General features: G+C 52.1%; 3 protein-coding genes across 4 annotated transcripts in view; all 3 read left to right on the top strand.

Annotated features, from left to right (window-relative positions):
* Nucleotides 1-203: 203 nt before the first annotated feature.
* On the top strand, nt 204-1,723 carry LOC109522923 (potassium voltage-gated channel subfamily A member 1-like). The gene has a single exon (XM_019881752.1). It carries the CDS (start codon nt 227-229, stop codon nt 1,709-1,711), a length of 1,485 nt encoding a protein of 494 aa, XP_019737311.1. The 5' UTR covers nt 204-226; the 3' UTR covers nt 1,712-1,723.
* Nucleotides 1,724-8,900: 7,177 nt separating this feature from the next.
* On the top strand, nt 8,901-13,566 carry slc35b4 (solute carrier family 35 member B4). Of its 2 annotated transcripts, XM_019881783.1 has the most exons (10): nt 8,902-9,113; nt 9,584-9,697; nt 9,779-9,881; nt 10,562-10,611; nt 10,691-10,772; nt 10,868-10,928; nt 11,020-11,129; nt 11,237-11,312; nt 12,550-12,625; nt 12,699-13,566. In XM_019881783.1, exons 1-10 carry the CDS (start codon nt 9,037-9,039, stop codon nt 12,925-12,927), a joined length of 978 nt encoding a protein of 325 aa, XP_019737342.1. In that variant the 5' UTR covers nt 8,902-9,036; the 3' UTR covers nt 12,928-13,566. The 2 variants fall into 2 exon arrangements, with proteins under 2 accessions (XP_019737341.1, XP_019737342.1); XM_019881782.1 differs by having other exon boundaries at nt 8,901-9,113; nt 12,550-13,566.
* Nucleotides 13,567-15,749: 2,183 nt separating this feature from the next.
* The window catches only part of LOC109522959 (neuroepithelial cell-transforming gene 1 protein-like), a 10,913-nt gene continuing 8,718 nt past the window's right edge, over nt 15,750-17,944 (top strand). The window contains exon 1 of the mRNA XM_019881780.1: nt 15,750-15,995. The gene's annotated coding sequence lies outside the window, so the exon portion shown is untranslated. The remainder of the gene's footprint in view (nt 15,996-17,944) is intronic.

Genomic DNA, 17,944 nt, shown 5'->3' with positions numbered 1-17,944 from the left:
TCTCTCTCAGCGGTGTTGGAGAGCAGCAATGGTCAAGTCAGCGAGAACCGCAGTGGAGCCGCACTGAGGCAAATTCAGCCAAGCAGCCCCTCGTGTGCCGGGGGTGGGGGGCCGCCGCAAGCACTTTAAGGGGAGCAGGAAGCCGAGAAGGTTCTCATCCGCCCCCGACGGCTGCCCCGTCAGACTAACGAGCCGTACCAAAAAAAAAAAAAAAAGAAGAAGAAGAATGACGGCGGTCTCAGGGGACAACGCGGACGAGTCGTCGGCCGCGGCGGGCCACCCCCAGGACACCTACCGGCCCCCCGACCACAACGACCACGAGTGCTGCGAGAGGGTGGTCATCAACATCGCCGGCCTCCGCTTCGAGACGCAGCTCAAGACCCTCTCCCAGTTCCCGGAGACGCTGCTGGGCAACCCCAAGAAGCGGATGCGCTACTTCGACCCCCTGCGCAACGAGTACTTCTTCGACAGGAACCGGCCCAGCTTCGACGCCATCCTGTACTACTACCAGTCCGGGGGGAGGCTGCGAAGGCCCGTCAACGTGCCCCTGGACATGTTCTCGGAGGAGATCAAGTTCTACGAGCTGGGGGCGGACGCCATGGAGAGGTTCCGCGAAGACGAGGGCTTCATCCGGGAGGAGGAGCGGCCCCTGCCCGACAAGGAGTTCCAGCGGCAGATCTGGCTCCTCTTCGAGCACCCGGAGAGCTCGGGCCCGGCCCGCGGCATCGCCATCGTGTCCGTCATGGTCATCCTCATTTCCATCGTCATCTTCTGCTTGGAGACCTTGCCGCAGCTCAAGGAGGAGCCGGCGGGGGGCCGCCCGGAGGCCGCCGCCGGCAACGGCACGGCCTACCGCAAGCCCAACATCCTCACCGACCCCTTCTTCGTCATCGAGACGCTCTGCATCATCTGGTTCTCCTTCGAACTGATCGTGCGCTTCCTGGCGTGCCCCAGCAAGCCGGCCTTCTTCAAGAACATGATGAACACCATCGACATCGTGGCCATCATCCCGTACTTCATCACGCTGGGCACCGAGCTGGCCGAGGACCCCGACGCCGAGGGGGTGGGCGAGCAGGCCACGTCCCTGGCCATCCTCAGGGTGATCCGTCTGGTGCGGGTCTTTCGGATCTTCAAGCTCTCGCGCCACTCCAAGGGGCTGCAGATCCTGGGCCAGACCCTCAAGGCCAGCATGCGCGAGCTGGGCCTGCTCATCTTCTTCCTGTTCATCGGCGTCATCCTCTTCTCCAGCGCCGTCTACTTCGCCGAGGCCGAGGAGAAGGAGTCCTACTTCACCAGCATCCCCGACGCCTTCTGGTGGGCGGTGGTCTCCATGACCACGGTGGGCTACGGCGACATGGTGCCCATCACCATCGGGGGCAAGATCGTGGGATCCCTGTGCGCCATCGCCGGCGTCTTGACCATCGCGCTGCCCGTGCCCGTCATCGTGTCCAACTTCAACTACTTCTACCACCGCGAGACGGAGGGCGAGGAGCAGGCCCAGCTGCTGAACGTCAGCGAGCCCGACCTGCCGTCCGACGCCGACTCCAGCCGCCGCGGCTCCTCCCTCGTCTGCAAGTCCGAGTACATGGAGATCGACGGCGACCTGAACAACAGCATCGACAACTTCCGCGAGGCCAACCTCAGAACTGGCAACTGCGCTCTCGCCCAGCGCAACTGCGTCAGCGACAACAAGCTGCTCACGGACGTTTAGGCGCCAGCGGCGCGGCGGCGCAGCGGCGGGGCGGGCCGCCCGCTTCGCCGCGTGGGCCCTCCGACAAGAAGCTTCGAGTAGACGACGCTTAGATGTAGGCTCATCGATCCCGCTAACCCCGCTACGCGCGTACCCCCAAACGCCCCCCTGAACTAAAGAAGCTTCCGTCACCCCACGTGGACGCAACTCGGCGTTAGGATGCAGAGCACACTCTCGTCTCATCGGGCGGCAATATCACGGCATGGAATACGGAGAACCCCCGCGGCGGAAAAGTGGGCGGCAACTTGAAAAGAAGCCGCGGCGACCGTTGGATCCGGACCGCCGGCCGCCGGCCGCTCCCGCTGCGCTTTCTCGACGAAACGCACCTTATTGGAAGACCACCGAGCCGGATGCGGAAAAGACGCCCGCCGGCTTCCCGGGCCGCCGCGGCCACGCGAGCGGACAGGATGCCGCGGTGGGATCGCCATCGTCCGCTTTTTGCGCGGCCGCAGCGGACCTCTTTGGAAACCCGCGGTCGGAAGTTTCCGCCGCGAAGGGGGCGCGCCTCCGAAACGAGACCGTAGCATGAAAACCCGCGTTCCGGTCGCGGGAACGCGGGCCGCATATTTAATGCATGACGTGAGTAAGCAGCTCGTTGCAACTCAGGCACTCCGCAGTGTCCTTTTTTTTCGGTCAGGGAAGCGTCGCGCTATATCCGAAGCCAGCTTAGCCACTTTAAGAAGTCCGAGTCAGCACTTTGCCGACCGCATTTAACCGTCAAGTACGTCGGAAGGGCGCAGCGCATGAGCCCGAGTCCCGCTTCGGCCGGAACGTCGGCTTCCCTTTCCGCGCATCAGGTTCGCTTCGGGACGGCAAACGGACGACGCGCGCGCTCGGAATCCTTCGCACAGGAGTCGCTAGTGCCTTTAATTGCGCCAGGACCGGCGGGAGAGGTCCCGTCGCGCCGCCGGAGCTCTTCCGTCGTCGGGAGGGAAACGGAGACGCGCGCCGAGCCGGACGAGCCGGCGGGTGCGAATGAAAACGGGGCGCCGCGGCGGCGCTTTCGGCTTCAGGACGATCTCAAATCAAAAGGGAAGACTTGCAAGGTCGTGGCCATCGTTTCTTCATGCCTGCCTGCTTTGCTTTCCCGCTTGCCTTCTTTGCTCGCTCGCTCGCTCGCGTTTGTGCTCCGGCCAATCCAAACAGGGTCTCTACCTCAGTCAGGTCCTCGTCAACTTGCTGTCCAGGCGCATGCAAGCTTCCTTCCTTCCTTCCTTCCTTCCTTCCTCCTTCTTTCAGGTACTTCCCCTTTGCCGCTTTCCATCCTTTGTTCCTTGGTTCCTTCCTTCCTTTCTTCTTTGCTGCCTTCCATCTTTCTGTCCTTTCCTTTCTTTCTGAGCTTCCTTCCGTCTCTCCTTCTTTCCATCCTTCCTTTTATGTCCCTCCTTCCTTCCTTCCTTCCTTCCTTCCTTCCTTCCTTCCTTCCTTCCTTCCTTCCGGTGGAGTTCCCTCCTTTCTTGCATCTCTCTCCTTCCATCATTGCGTCCTTCATCATCATTTGTTCCCTCCACCACCCCGAGTGCCATCCTTCCTTTCCCCCTTCGTCCCTTTTTTTTCCCTCGCTTTCTTTCGTCCTTCCTGAATTCCTTCTTTTCTTGCACTTTTCTTACTACCTCCCTTCTGTGACTTTGGTCTTCGCTACCTCCCTTCCTTCCCTCCCTCTTTCCTTTCTTCCTTCATTCCTTCTTTCTCTCACTCCTTCCATCACTCATCTGTCTCCCTCCCTTCCTTCCTTCCTCCTAGCCTTCCTTCCTTTCGTCCTTCCGACCTGCCTTCGTTCGTTCCTTCCTTCCTTCCCACCCTTCCGCCTTCCTTCTTTCCTTCCTTCCTTTCTTCCTTCCCACCCCCAAGGCCCCTCTCCTTCCTTCCTTCAGTCCTTTCTTTCTCTCCCTTCCTTCCCTCCTTCCTCCCCTCCTTCCGTGTTTCCTTCTTTCCTTCCTTCAGCCATAACTCTGCAAACTGCAGTCGTGCAATATTGAACGTGAGCGTCCCAAAGTATCATGGCCTTCACACGAGCACTTAAGGAGGAAAAAAGTCCAAAACTGAAAGCAGCGCCTCCTCCTCCTCCTCCTCCCGCTGCATTGCTTGTTCTTTGTTTTTGTCACGGACGCAACGCACAATCTGAACGTTGATTTGGAGACAGATGACTCTGACTCTCCATCCTGAGGAACTCTTTCCGACGTTTGTTGGACTGTGTGTGACACACGCACACACAAGCGCACGCATTCGCACGCACGTCGCACACACACACACACACACACACACACACACGCACAAGCACACGTACGATTGCTTGACATCATTCACTGAAGCTCTCGGGCATTAAAGTGCACACATGAGTGCGCACTTTGCACACGCTTTTGATTTAGCCTGTATAGTTTGTCATTTTGAGGAATGAGCTTATTTTTCCTCCTCATGGCTTTTCTCTTGTTAAATTATCCAGCTCTTCAATTTGCCACTTTTCGCATTTTTTTTTGGGGGGGGTGGGGGGGTATTTTGTACTTTTGTAGCTCTGCTTTTGAACCGTTGCAGATCCGAATCACGGCGGCGAGGCTGGAACTTCACGCCATGAACATCAATTGGGGCAAAATTCTTTTGGGGTAAATTTGGTGCCACGTATGCATCGTTGAATGTTGGGATTCTTTTCAATTTGAGCCGAGCACGCAGAGCCGCGCTTCCCGGTGGACTTCCAAACCGGGCCGATCTCGCGCCACCGCCGCCACAACTTGTTTCCGAGCTTGAACTTGGCGGCGCGGCGGCGTCAGAGCCTCCCCCTTCCCTTCTCAAATGCGGTTTGTCGTACTTTCAATTTGCACACTTTTTTTCATTGAAAATGGTCGTCGGGTTTGTTACTTGGGCGCGCCGCACTCGTTCCGTGAATGATGTGTTTGTTTCTTTGCATATCATCTGTATTTCTCTTCCATATTGCGTGCTGTTGTTTTATTTTATACGTTTTGTGATATTCATGAAATTAGGAGAATGTTAAAAGGAGATTTTTTTTACAGTATTCTTCTGTCAATTTCTCTCTCTTTCTCTCCCCCATTTAGAGAGAGAGAGAGAGAGGTGGAACGGTGGTCCACTGGTTAGCATGTTCGCCCCACAGGGCAGAGGTGCGAGGTTCGATTCCGGCTCCGGCCTCCCCGTGTGAAGTTGGCATGTTCTCGCCGTGCCTGTGTGGGTTTTCTCCGGGTACTCCGGTTTCCTCCCACATTCCAAAAACATGCACGGCAGGCTGATGGAACGCTCCAAATGATTGTGAGCGCGCATGGTTGTTGGTCTCTGCGTGCGCTGCGATTGGCCGGCGACGGGTTCAGGGTGTCCCCCGCCTACGGCCCGAAGTCATCAGCACGCCCCTTGACCTTTGTGAGCATAAAGCATATCGGAGAATGGATGGATGGATAGTGTGTGTGTGTGTGTGTGTGTGTGTGTGTGTGTGTGTGTGTGTGTGTGTGTGTGTGTGTGTGTGTGTGTGTGTGTGTGTGCGCGCGCGGCAGAACAGTACCAGTTTGGTTGCCACCCCACACACCCCCTCCGCTTTTTTCAGTATTGTCAGCTGGATGCGGTTTTCGGCTTCCTGCTATCATTGCCAACCTTTGCACTGTATCGCAGACTCGGACGCGGTCAACCTTGCACAAGTGGCAACGGAGCGACCGCTCCTTCTTGCCCTCCTTCGGCGGCGGACCTTTGAATGGTGCTATGCGTCCACCTCCTCCCCTCGACAAAACGTGCACTCGGAACAGCAATACGTTGTGTCTCCGATGTTTTACTTGACTGTGCGTGTGTGCGTGTGTGTGTGTGTGTGTGTGTGTAAAAATAGGTAGAAAGCAATCTATTTTTGAAGGCTGCAGACAAGAGAGCTGCTAAAATGTGCAGCGCTGAAACGAAACGCGGCTGCGGACGGACGCGTTTTTGCCAGGAGAGTTGAGCCACCGAGAGCCGGAGTGGGCTCGCTTCAGATTTCAACTTTCATGGCTGCAAACGAATCTCGGGGGGTGGGGTTAAGTCGGAGTGACCACTGCTTTTTTTTTTTTTTTTTTCTCAGTTTGACATTTTGTTTTTGATGAGTTGTCATGACACTTTGACCCACCAGTGGAGCACGGAAAGGATCGTTTAAAGCCGCTGAAAGAAGAGAAACGCACCGAGTCTTTCAACCTCGCCTATTTCGTGGGCGCCGCCATCTCGGGAAACGGAGCGGGCCCCCCAACAAGGACAAATGCCAAAGGCAGAAATGGACAATCAAGTCCAACGTGAAAGCTCAACCCGGATTCGTCCCCTGACCTTCATTCGTGCACTTCAGGGAGGAGTTTGCCGTTTTGAAAGCGCGAGCAAGAGTCGAATGTAGCCTCATTTCACCGCTCCCTCGCCGACGGGCGCCGACGTGCGATGGTGAACTGGCGAGAACGCACGCGGGGCTTCAACGAAATTTTGCAGGACTAAGCTAGCTCTTATTAGCACCGTTAGCAAGGCGCCGTCAGCCAAAGCTGCGACCTCGGTATCGAGACTTATTGGGAACAGAAGGCGACCGCGATAGCGCTAAGATGAAGTTTCCTTTTTTTGGAATGTACTATCGATTCAAAATCCAAACCAGGCAATAAATGTATCCATCAAGCAGAAACGTTGCCAATTCTGTGTGGCCTCTGAATTGTCTCAGCCGCGTTTGCTTTGGTTTTGGCGGTAGGGGGTCATTTTCGGGAGGTGGAGACGCCAGCACACTTCCAGAAAAATCGGCGCTCTCGCCCGCCTTGCGTTTCGAAGCGATTCCCTCGCGACCGACGGCGGCGGGCGGACACGACCAGCCGCCAACAAAGAACCAACCCGTGTTGACAAACATCTCGCGATAATCCGAGGCCAGCATCTGGGCCGCTTGCCTTGACCTTCCCGCTGCGGCGCGTCACACGGACAAGTGGAAGGCCATAGAAGAGATTGCGTTTGCTTCGTCTTGGCTTGGGTTTGTTTTTTCCCGCAGTGCGAACAATTCATGTTCTCTCTTGAGCTAAGCTAGCCTAGCCGAAACAACGGCTAAGCTAGTACAGACGACACCACGCTTGAGGTCGGACGGACACGCTCTCATTGGTAATCTGTGCTTTTTCATTTTTTCTGTCCAAATATATATTTTTCGACTACAATAGTAGTCTCGTTCGTCCACGGAGTCTTTTGTCATTCCACCGGGGTTCAGCTCATGTGTTTATGAAGAGATTTTGAAACAAAGATGATTTGGGACGCCAAAGTAGGGGAAGCTCTGTCAAATAAGAAGTCTTGGGAGGAGGGACGAATATTTTCCCCACAGCACTGTCCGGCGCTCTCGGCGCCGACGCGCGAGGGAATCGTGTGACCGTCCCTTTCGTCCTTGCGTCGTCTCAGTTTACATGCGGTGCAAAGTCTCGAGCGGCGTCAGCATGATGTCAAGAAGCTCGCCGCGGTCACCTTCCCGCTTCGCTGGCATCCCGACATCACGTCGGCAAATATTACGGTGCCGAAGGTGCTCGCTTGAAATAAAAAAAAAAAAGCCACCCAATGCCATGATTCATACCATGAAGAAAAACAGGATCTTGTTTTTATTCTACGTAAACCAAAGAAATACCGGCTTGGATGGGTGCCTTTCAGGCTTTTTCATTCAACGGGCCGGCCTCCCTCTGGCGCGGGGTTAATACCATGTTGTTGCTCTCGCCAATTTCATCCAACATCTGAAAGAGACGAAGGGTGAAGTCAATCAAGACTAGAAAACGATTGGATGGAAATAAATGACTGAAAGTAGGACTTTGAGGCGAGGGTACATCATTGGCGGGTGGTCAGGCAAATTTCAAGTTTCGACACGAGCGTAATGCCTCACAGACGCCAGCAGATGGAGCCATTGAATCGTTTGGGATTATATTCTCACTCCAAAGGCACTCTTCTGCTTGACAAATTTTGTTTTGTTTTTTTTTTTTAAATCAAAGATGATCTATTTTCTCCGCTTTGTCGTCAGAAACCGGTGTTTTGGGCAACACCAACCCGTCTTCTAAGTCGGGTGAGTTAACATCTTCCCTCAGAGGACCGTTCCGACAGTCAAACCGAACAAGTGGTTCATCATCACATCCTATTATTGTATTCCCAGAAAAATGGATGAATAACTCGTTTTGAAATCAGTCAACTATTTGTTTGGACTGAAAGTCGGACTTTGAGGCGAGGGTACATCATTGGCGGGGGGTCAGGCAAATTTCAAGTTTCGACACGAGCGTAATGCCTCACAGACGCCAGCAGATGGGGCCATTTAATCGTTTGGGATTATATTCTCACTGCAAAGGCACTCTTCTGCTTGACAAATTTTATTTTATTTATTTATTTTTTAAATCAAAGATGATCTGTTTTCTCCGCTTTGTCGTCAGAAACCGGTGTTTTGGGCAACACCAACCCGTCTTCTAAGTCAGGTGAGTTAACAGCTTCCCTCAGAGGACCCTTCCGACAGTCAAACCGAACAAGTGGTTCATCATCACATCCTATTATTGTATTCCCAGAAAAATGGATGAATAACTCGTTTTGAAATCAGTCAACTATTTGTTTGTTGTTTGTACGAGTGAGTGTCAAGAAGCTAACAAAAGGATTGCAATATCTGAAGTTGGCAACTCGACTTCGACCAATGGGCAATCTGATTGGAATTTCCCTTAAAATGGGGGACGTCTCCCCCCGAAGTTTCTTTCACGTGACAATTTGATATTTCGGTTCGGACTTTAGTCAGGGTCGCGGAAGTTGTCAGGCACAATTTGCTTTTACCGGCCACTTCAAATGACGCGGAGGGCCTGATCTGGCCCCCGGGCCTTGAGTTTGTGTGGAATTTTGGGGGGTGACTTTTGAACGCGGATTTTCACCATCCACAGGTGGCTCCGGAACATCCCCGCCCCCCCACGATGAAAGGACGTTCACTGAGGTTGGCAACTCGACTTTGACCAATGGGCAATCTGATTGGAATTTCCCAGAAAATGGGGACGTCTCCCCCCGACAAAAATGTCCTTCCAATCATGCCCCACGAGTCTGAAGATGCCATTCCCATATTTAGAGGTAGTGCTGTGACTAAAACTGCGAGTATTTCAAATTACGGGCGCGAATGATGTCTCGCGTTTGATTTTTGAGTTCTGAACTACAACTCCCATGAGCCTCCAGGCACCCGGAAGTGCGGAGCACTTGACGTGTGTCGGAGAGTTGGCGTCCAAGCAGCGGGCGGCCTCTCCAGGGAACTCAGATTGCGGCTTGACGGCCGGCATGCTTTCCTTCACGCTTTCCTTTTAAAACTTGCGTTTCGGCGAGCCGCCATGGGCACCGTTTCTGCCATTCTTTTGGTTTTTCTAGGATGTTGTAGCAATGTGGTTTCTCTCGAGCTGCTTGTGAGGTTAGTGCCACGCACACGCGCACTCCCGCTGCACTTTAGACCGTGCACTGCACCCCAAAAGCGAATCGTTCGAACTGGGTTGTCGTCTGTATACGGTACCTCCATTTTCGCGTTGAAACGTCACATGAGCCAGCTTGCAACTCGAATTCTGTTACACGTTCGTCGTCAAGACGATAAAAACCTACTAGAGTGTCCAAAGACATTCACTGGTGAGTGGAAGTGGAGCGACTGTGCCTTCTGTAGAGTCCATCTGTTGGATGTGTACTTTTGCGGATCCGATCAATGACGTCATTGATCAATCGGCAATTTGTGACATGACAAGCGAGCATCGGTTTTTGCATAAAAAGCCAAATATTTGGCGATCCGAGTCCTTCCCTCAAAGTTGGAACAGGGTCACGTTGACCACCGGGTTCCCCTTCGCCCAGCTTTTTGTTTTTTTCTTTTGAAATCAATGCGACTTGACTCCCCAGAGAGTTCCCAGGATGCGGCAACATCGTCACGTTCGCGCAGTTTGTGTTCATCGCGTTGGAGGGATTCGTCTTCGAGACGCGTTTGGGCACCAAGAAGCCCGCCATCCCCATCAGGTGAGCCTCTCGAAACCGTCGTCGCCCGGCTTGCGTCGGAGTCGGCGTGACGTCGTCTTTCTGGCTTTTCCCCCCCGCCAGCAACTATGTGATCATGGTGACCATGTTCTTCACGGTCAGCGTGATCAACAACTACGCTCTCAACTTCAACATCGCCATGCCGCTCCACATGATCTTCAGATCGGTAAGAAATGCGCAAGACCTTCCGGCTCCAACTTCTGCAGTCGTGCCTTCGCCGGCCTAAAAGCTGCCTTGGTGACAATTTTGACACGGCGAATTGTCATCACGGCGGAGACATTTCGGACCAGTCGTGATTACGATCAATCCGATATGACTTCGCCGGGGAACAATTTAAAAATCAATTCTGTTGAGTTTGATTTTTTTATGCTGCTTAAAATGCGCCAACTCCAAAACTGCAGTTGTTTTTTTTCTTTTTATTTCTCCGCAAACTGATCGGCCAATCCTCCATTCGGCATCCCCAGTTGCTCCAGAACGCCGCCGCTCACCTCTTGACCGGCACTCTTACGAGAGAGCACATCACTCCTCCTCCTCCTCCGCCGGCCCTTCACTGGCTCCTCATTTTGGAGTTCTTTTGAAGAATCACTTATTCGTTTTCAAAACTTGAAATGGCCTGGCCCCACCTTCCCTCAATGGGAATAATTGATTGCCCGACTCAATTGATTTCAGGGCCGGGCCACAAGCTAGTTTTTTTTTTTTTTTTAATAGTCAACAGTAGCGCGATGAAAGTCAAGTTGAGGTTTTCAACCGGTTCCCCGTCAAGACGTATTCCAATGTAGCGGCATCGAAGCACCGCTTTCAATTCTGATGTGATGCTGGGGGGTGTGGGGGGGGGGGTTGTTGCAGGGCTCTCTCATCGCCAACATGGTCCTGGGCATCGTCCTCCTGAAGAAAAGGTGGGCGCCCCTCACGCTTTCCTCCCTCGCGCTGCCTCGCAGCCAGCTTTGGGGGATCTCTCCTTTGGTCTCTCCGCAGGTATTCGCCCAGCAAGTATTTGTCCATCGCGTTTGTCTCCGCCGGCATCTTCATCTGCACCATCATGTCCGCCAAGCAAGTGGTGAGTCGGCCGACACGGCGGGAGCGCCGTCTCGGGAGAAGTCGGCGTTTGAGTGCCTTTCTCTCTTTGCCGACTTTTGTCTTGCGTTTGTGCAGAATGTGGCCAGCGAGGGCCAGGAGGAGCGAGGCCTCTACGCCTTCATGCGTTGGCTTGTCGGTAAGGTTGCCCGCGACACTGCTCGAAAAAAAACGCTCCGGCGTCTCGCGTTTGTCCCGCCCGACCAACGGATCGCTCGTTGTCCATTCAGGAATCGGCATGTTGACGTTTGCTCTGATCATGTCGGCACGCATGGGAATTTTCCAGGAGACGCTGTACAAGAAGTACGGGAAACATTCCAAAGAGGCGCTTTTTTATAACGTGAGTACTCTGGACCGGTTTGGAATGCCGCCTTCCTTTGTCTCGTGCCTCCTTGTGTGTGGGTCTGTTCTGACCAATGACATCATCCTTGGGTCCTTCCCTTGCAGCACTTCCTGCCTCTGCCGGGCTTCCTGCTCCTCTCCACGGACATCTACAACCACTGCGTCCTCTTCAGTCAGAGCAGTGAGTCGCGCACACCCGCAGTCAGCATCACTTTGAGACGGTTTTCGAGTCGTCAGCATTTCATGTTATGTTCCCCCTGCTTCCAAATGCAATCAGTGACAATTTAAGTCACTCAAGTTCAAGAAAAAAAGCTCATATTGGGGTGGAACGTTTTGTTATGCAGTTCAAGGAGCGTCGTATCTTTTTTTTTTTTTGTCCCTTTCCACCCATCCATCCTTTTCCTGCTCCGCTTCTCCTCACAAGGGTCGTGCTGGGGCCTATCCCGGCCGTCTTCGGGCAGTAGGCAGGGGGACACCCTGAATCAATTGTTAGCCAGTCGCAGGGCACACACAGACGAACAACTATCCACTCACAGCGAGGGACAATTTGCAGTGTTCAATCAGCCTGTCGTGCATGTTTTTTTGGCACGCGGGAGGAAACCGGAGTACCCGGAGAAAAGCCACGCGGGCACGGCGAGAACATGCAAACGCTACACAGGAAGGCCGGAGCCGGGACCGAACCCACGACCTCTGCGCTGTGAGGTCGACGTGCTAACCAGTCGACCACCGGGCCGCCTCCTTTTCCACACATTTGACCTCCGAAAAAAAAAAAAAAGCATAAACTTGAAAAGACTTTTCAAAGTATGTGTACCAGGGTACAAAAAAAAGGAGTTTTCCATTGCCACGCACGCAACTGTTCAGTCTTTATTATGTTCACGTGGTAGCAGACCAGATCTTCCTTTGTGCCCAAAATTGTTGACACAAGAATCGTTTTACGCTAACTGCTCTGTAAAGCGCTTTGTTGCGGCTGACGCTGCAAGTATCACTTGAAGGGAACCGAATGACTCTCACCCCCTACAGTTGTGCAGAAAAGACGCCACGTCACGTGCGCTGGCTGGCTTCAAGCAGTTTGTTTCTTGTCGGGGTTAACTGTCAAAACGTCCGCGTAAAACAACAGCGGATCAAACGGTGCCGATTTAAGCACTCGGTCAATTTGTGGTGCGGTGACTCAAAACATTCAAGCATCTGCACCTTTCACACGCAGGGAACATCAGCACGTGCAAAACACACGTCTGGAGACACCTTGCCTTCTTATCTTGCCTGCTAGCTTGATGCTACTGCGCGATACGATATTCCCTAGGCAGGCTAGCCGAAATGAGCGTAGATTTGACGGTAAAGCTTCTTAACGACTGCCATTTAATATCCACGATCCCTCTGGGTTTTCTGACGCCGCTTTTGCCGACATCTTCCCTTGGCAGCGCCGGTGCTCGTTCCGCTCGTGCAACTGAACGTTCCGGTCATGTGGCTCTACCTCCTCGTCAACGTGGTCACGCAGTATCCTTTTCTCGCCGTCCCGCCCGGTTTTCCCGCTCGTGGTCCTTGTCTGCCTTTAACCGCCGGCGCTCAGGTACGTGTGCATCCGCGGCGTGTTCATCCTGACCACCGAGTGCGCCTCGCTCACCGTCACCCTGGTGGTGACTCTGAGAAAGTTCCTCAGCCTCATCTTCTCCATCGCGTACTTCCAAAACCCCTTCACGGCGTGGCACTGGGCCGGCACGGCCGTGGTCTTCGTGGGCACGCTGCTCTACACCGAGGTGTGGAGCGCCGTCACGGCGGCCAGGAAGAAGGCCGAGTGACGGCGTTGAGGAGGGACACTTTTGCATTTTATGCTGGGCACTCTTAAAACCAGTGGTGGGAAGCAAGCAAGTACACGTCGTTTGTTGCTGTACTTGGGCAGAGTTTTTTTTTTTCTTCTTCTTCTTCAGGTTTCTCTACTTGGCTTGGGTATTTATTTTTAGGACCACTTTTGACTTTTACTCTCTCCATTTGAAAACAGAGTGTGTACGTTCAGTTCCTCGGTCAAAGTAGCATTGTTACTTTTTACAGTTTTGTTTTGATAGCATAGAAATCAAGCAAACGTGAGCTACATGCAACCTCATTTGGGTTCCTCTTCCCAATGCAAGCTCTCAAGTCGTAAAAGAGGGGGACTTTTTTTTTTTTTTTTAACCCTGTACCAACTTATAAAAATGGTATTGTGTGTAATTGGTCATAAAATTGCAATGTTGCTTTTTTACTTTTTGAGTGCATACTTTTTTTTTTTTTTTTTTTTTTTTTTACGGTATTTCACGTACACGACCCATCACTGTTTGAAACACACAACCTACCAACTCAAATGTCTGCCCTGGTTCTTTCTCGGACAGCTGTTTTGAACCATGATTTTTGTTGTTGTTGTTGTTAGTGGTTCTCACCAAAGTAAACTACACTATGTTTAAAAAAAAAAAAAAGGCATTTTTGTTCTACGCTATGAATCATTGACCGCAACATGAGGAATACTGAAGCTAAACAGTCCTATTGTTGATCTAGTTTGCAGCCAAGGGAAGCACTACGAAAAGAAGAGAATTGACTTTGGGGACTAAATTAAAACTTTCCCATGCAGAAAATATTCAAATTTAGGTCGTAAATGTAGCTCGATGCTTCTTGGCCTGAGCGATCACCACCGATAAGAGTTGAGGTTCATATTGTGGTGACTAGAAATGCTTGTGGAGCCCACCTAACACATGGAATTCGCATCGTGTCCACGCCAGACAGCTCAAGTTGGCCAAGATATAGCTTTTCGCATTTTTCAATGAATCTAGCCACTTGTGATTTGTGGTCATGATGTTCAAATTTTTTAAACACATCCTTTTGGAGCCGAAATTCGGGGGTTTTCATCAATGAATTGGGGCGGAAAGGCAAAGACACCAAAGGACCAATCGGGAGCCGCGAGATCGAGTGACTTGACCTCCAGACCAATAGCAGCCACTATTTAAGTTACTTTCTTGTCACTATGGGCGGGAGGGCAAAGCACCAATGAGCAAGTGCGATGTTGGGTCGTCCGCAGGAGTCTCGACCAATGGGAGCAAACGTTCCTCTTCTTCGGCGTTGTGTGGGGAGGAACACCCGGTCTGGGTTGTTTTGGATTATTTTTCGCTGTGACAGTCGTTTTGATTCAAATCGCCGTTGTGGATTCCATCACTCGCGGAGCTCCCCGCGGCGACGAGCAAGGCGGAAGCGTTACTTTGGTGGAGCGGACGAGCCATTTTTTAAATTGTACAAGTTCCTCCTTGCGCTATTCGCAGATTGTTTATGTAGTTAACTATGGAAGATGGAATTCACTTAAAAATATGTTTAAAATGAATACTTGGAGTAAGTACTCCACTGCTGCTTCACAGCAAACATTTTCATATCCAAGAAGGTGGCGATACCTTGACTCACGACTGCCCAAAGTTCTACTGATGGAAATGATCCCAGATATTGCGGTCATTGTGACCCTTTGAAACAACAGGCAGCAGCGACGCATACAAACAACCGAGGACAAATACTCAGCGACTCAAGAATTCTTCGGATGCTTTGTGACTTATTCTTCTCCGTTCCTGCAGCTCCACCCACACGCCAACTGGGGAAAGGAACACGGGAGTCGGATGTGGTCGAGGGGCGGCAGGTGCCAAGCGGCGACTCACGGCGGAGGCATCTCAGCCTGCAGTCTTTGGCATTCCTCAGCCGTGACTGTGAAACGGGCTTGCATCCCGCACGTTCAGCCTTTCGACCCGTCGCTCGGGCTCGCGCGCTTCCCTTCCCGCTCGTTCATTCCCCGAAGCTGAATCAGACGACCGCAACGTGACTCGCTCCTCTCTTCTCCGTCTTTGATTCGCGCACCGGGCACGCGGCAGGAAGCGGCTGCGGGCAGTGAGTCACTCGCTGCGCTCCTCGTCCTCATCCTGGAACGCCAGTGGCCAAAGTACTCGCCCTCTCGACTTCAGGGAGAAGTCCACGTTGGACGCTCATCGTAACAAAACAAACACATCCATCAATGAAAATGCTGGAAAAAAAAGAGGATTGATTCTTATCTGGAAGTAAAAAAAAAGGGACAAACTCTAAATCAGTCCAACCAAGAGCTACTTCTGAGAGACAGCTACTGTTCATGGAGATGACTCAACTCCTCTCTCTTCCCTCATCAGTACGGCGCTAATTGTGGTTATTCTTCACAGAGGATCAAGAATATATGACTTGAGTACTCAAACGTCTGTATTTTTAATTTGCGCTCAAACAATTGCTCAAAATTCGAGTGCCGCAACAGGGACGCCATTTAGCATTAGCGAGTGGACTGAAAGACGAAGCTATCCAGCGGTTTTAAATGTCCAATTGTGTAATTCTATTTATGTTTAGATTCGAAAGTACAGATACCTGTTTTCAAATGTAGGGCGTAAAAATAAATTCCTATCAGAAAATAAAAATGAAAGTACAGATTCTTCCCAAAACAACAACTTAGGACACTGACAAAGCATTTGTACTTGTTTACGTCCTGCTATGCTGTGTGGTGGCTAAATATGCTTTGTCACGCTCAGTGTGTGTGTGTGTGTGTGTGTGCGCGTGTGTGCTCTCGCGTTGTCTTCTGTTTGCTCATTTTTCGAGCTCTCTCGCCCTACCCGTGAGTAAGAGAGAGAGAGAGAGAACCAGCATGTTGACTCACGACCTCACTTAAAGTGGTAAAGCAGAGGATCAACAGCTTCCAGATGGTAAAGCTCGAGGAAAGTGGAAGGTCGCAGGAGGCTGTCGTATCCATTCTCACTCTCACACCATGTGCGCGCACACATGCTTTGCGTTCATGCGCAGAGCAGCCGAGGACGGCCGACGTCTTCCCAGGAGGGAATCATTTCTTTGAACGGTACGTGTTTCTATTTCTTCTGAACGCAGCTGCTGAATAATGACTTTGTCTCATCAGACGGCGGTGTACCACAGGGCATATAGGTGGGGCCCTTGGGGAACTTGACTCACTTGGTTCCTGTGCAGAAAATGTTTTAGTCTGGTGTCAAAAGTCAAGTGGATCTCTTTCGCCATTAAAATGAACGTGGCTGCCACGATTCCGCTCTCGTCCCGCACTCCCCCGAAAATCTTCATGATGTGTTTTATCATCATGAAATAAAAAGCAAAAAAAAAAAAATGGCACTCGATCTTAAGACACAAGGTGTGTGGTCTCCTTGTTTTATGCGCAGTCAACTTGCTGGAGGCTTCTCTTTCAGGAAGAGTCGTTCCCTAGCTGCCAAAATGCAACAAAAGTTGTGAAGTGAGTCGGCTTTGCGGCCAGAGAGCGCAGCCCCTCGTGGTGACTCAGTGCCAGTAAATCGGTTGGCGCAGGAGTCTTCTTGCACGTCGAGTGAGCCTGATTTTCGAGACGGCTGAGCTGAAGATTTGAGTTTCCACGAGAAGGACGCCAGCCCCCGGCTTTTATCTCATTTGCCGCTGGAGCGCCGCCGGCGCCTGGATTTGCTTCCATGTTTCGAGTTGAGCGGAGGAACTTGAAGCCCTTCCTCTTGAAGTCATTTTTGGGTTGCCCTCTCTTCACTGCAACTTCGAGCCGATGGCGTTCTTGCCTCCGCACTCCCAGGAAACAAAATGTCACACCTGTTTTCGCGCCGTGTGCAACTTTTTGTCTATGCGGAATGTGCACGTGCTGTTACTTTCTTCTGCTTTGTCGATGAAGCTTCCACACCCGTAAATACACCGGGAAAGAAAACAAAAAAAGATGAACTCAAGTCAAAAACGTTCTTGACTATAATCAGTTCTATACGGCGCCCCGCTAGTCTAAACGCCGCACTCTGCTGAATATTACAGTGCTTCAGCGGCAAAAGCTTCGAGCCATCTCTTGGGGGCGGCCATTTTGCCGCTTGCCGCCGACCGAAAAACGACATGACGGTCGCTGGGGGCTCAGCTCGCCAACATCTCAAGACCACGCCCAGAAAACAGGTGAGCCGCCACGGTCGGTCATCCGATCCGGTGTCAGGCACCGTGGTGTCATTTTCAGTCCATGACAAAATGGCCAATTCAGCCCCCCACCCCCGTCCCGGAGATGGCTCGAAAGGACTGCTTGACTTCATCAGGTTCCACATACCATTGTCAAGAAAATGTTCTACTTTTGACTTCCCCCTTAAAAAAAAAAGACAGCACACTGAAAAGCAAGTTTGTCTCATTCAAAGATGACAGCATATGATTGCATCATTTTGTGACACCGGTGGTCTCAGACGACAAAAGACCCACCCGATCACGGGGGGCGAGCGTGCCGGAAGCCGCTTCCAGAGCCGTCTCCCTTCCCCATGTCGCTCAGCGTCGACAGGAAGAATTCACGCCTGCCGCTGACGGCCGAACCTTGAGCCACTTGCCCTCGACCTGCAACGGAGGATGAAGACGTGTCCTTGAAGCGGCGCTGCCGTGCGGACGGGAAGTTCGATAGCGTCCTTTGGGAGCACGCAACTGTGTGGATTTGTTTTTTTTCCTCCCTCTGTGTGCCGATCATCAGCGCCGAGCGACATTTACAACCTCAATTGCAGGAAGGCTTTTCGAATTTTCTCCCCCAATCGGATTGAAGTCTAGCGGCGCTGCCGTGCGGACGGGAAGTTCGATAGCGCCCTTGGGAGCACGCAACTGTGTGGATTTGTTTTTTTTTCCTCCCTCTGTGTGCCGATCTTCAGCGCCGAGTGACATTTGCAACCTCAATTGCAGGAAGGCTTTTAGAATTTTCTGCCCCATCGGATTGAAGTCCAAATGTGTTGCCATGCCGACGGGATCTTCTTCACCAGCCATTGCAACTTCAACTCCGGGCCTCTTTGCTTTTCACAT

The sequence above is a fragment of the Hippocampus comes genome, unplaced genomic scaffold (genome assembly GCF_001891065.2).
Source record: "Hippocampus comes isolate QL1 unplaced genomic scaffold, H_comes_QL1_v1.1 scaffold299, whole genome shotgun sequence".
Classification (NCBI taxonomy): domain Eukaryota; kingdom Metazoa; phylum Chordata; class Actinopteri; order Syngnathiformes; family Syngnathidae; genus Hippocampus; species Hippocampus comes.
Note: the sequence above shows the minus strand (reverse complement) of the source record. Positions and strands in the feature narration are given on the sequence as shown.

What these genes read in the sequence shown, in the direction of transcription:
- LOC109522923 (XM_019881752.1), top strand. Translation starts at nt 227, where the DNA reads ATGACGGCGGTCTCAGGGGACAACGCGGACGAGTCGTCGGCCGCGGCG.
- slc35b4 (XM_019881782.1), top strand. Translation starts at nt 9,037, where the DNA reads ATGGGCACCGTTTCTGCCATTCTTTTGGTTTTTCTAGGATGTTGTAGC. An exon ending in TCTCTCGAGCTGCTTGTGAG is followed by an intron (nt 9,114 to 9,583) that starts GTTAGTGCCACG and finishes TTGACTCCCCAG; the next exon opens with AGAGTTCCCAGGATGCGGCA. An exon ending in ATCGTCCTCCTGAAGAAAAG is followed by an intron (nt 10,612 to 10,690) that starts GTGGGCGCCCCT and finishes GTCTCTCCGCAG; the next exon opens with GTATTCGCCCAGCAAGTATT.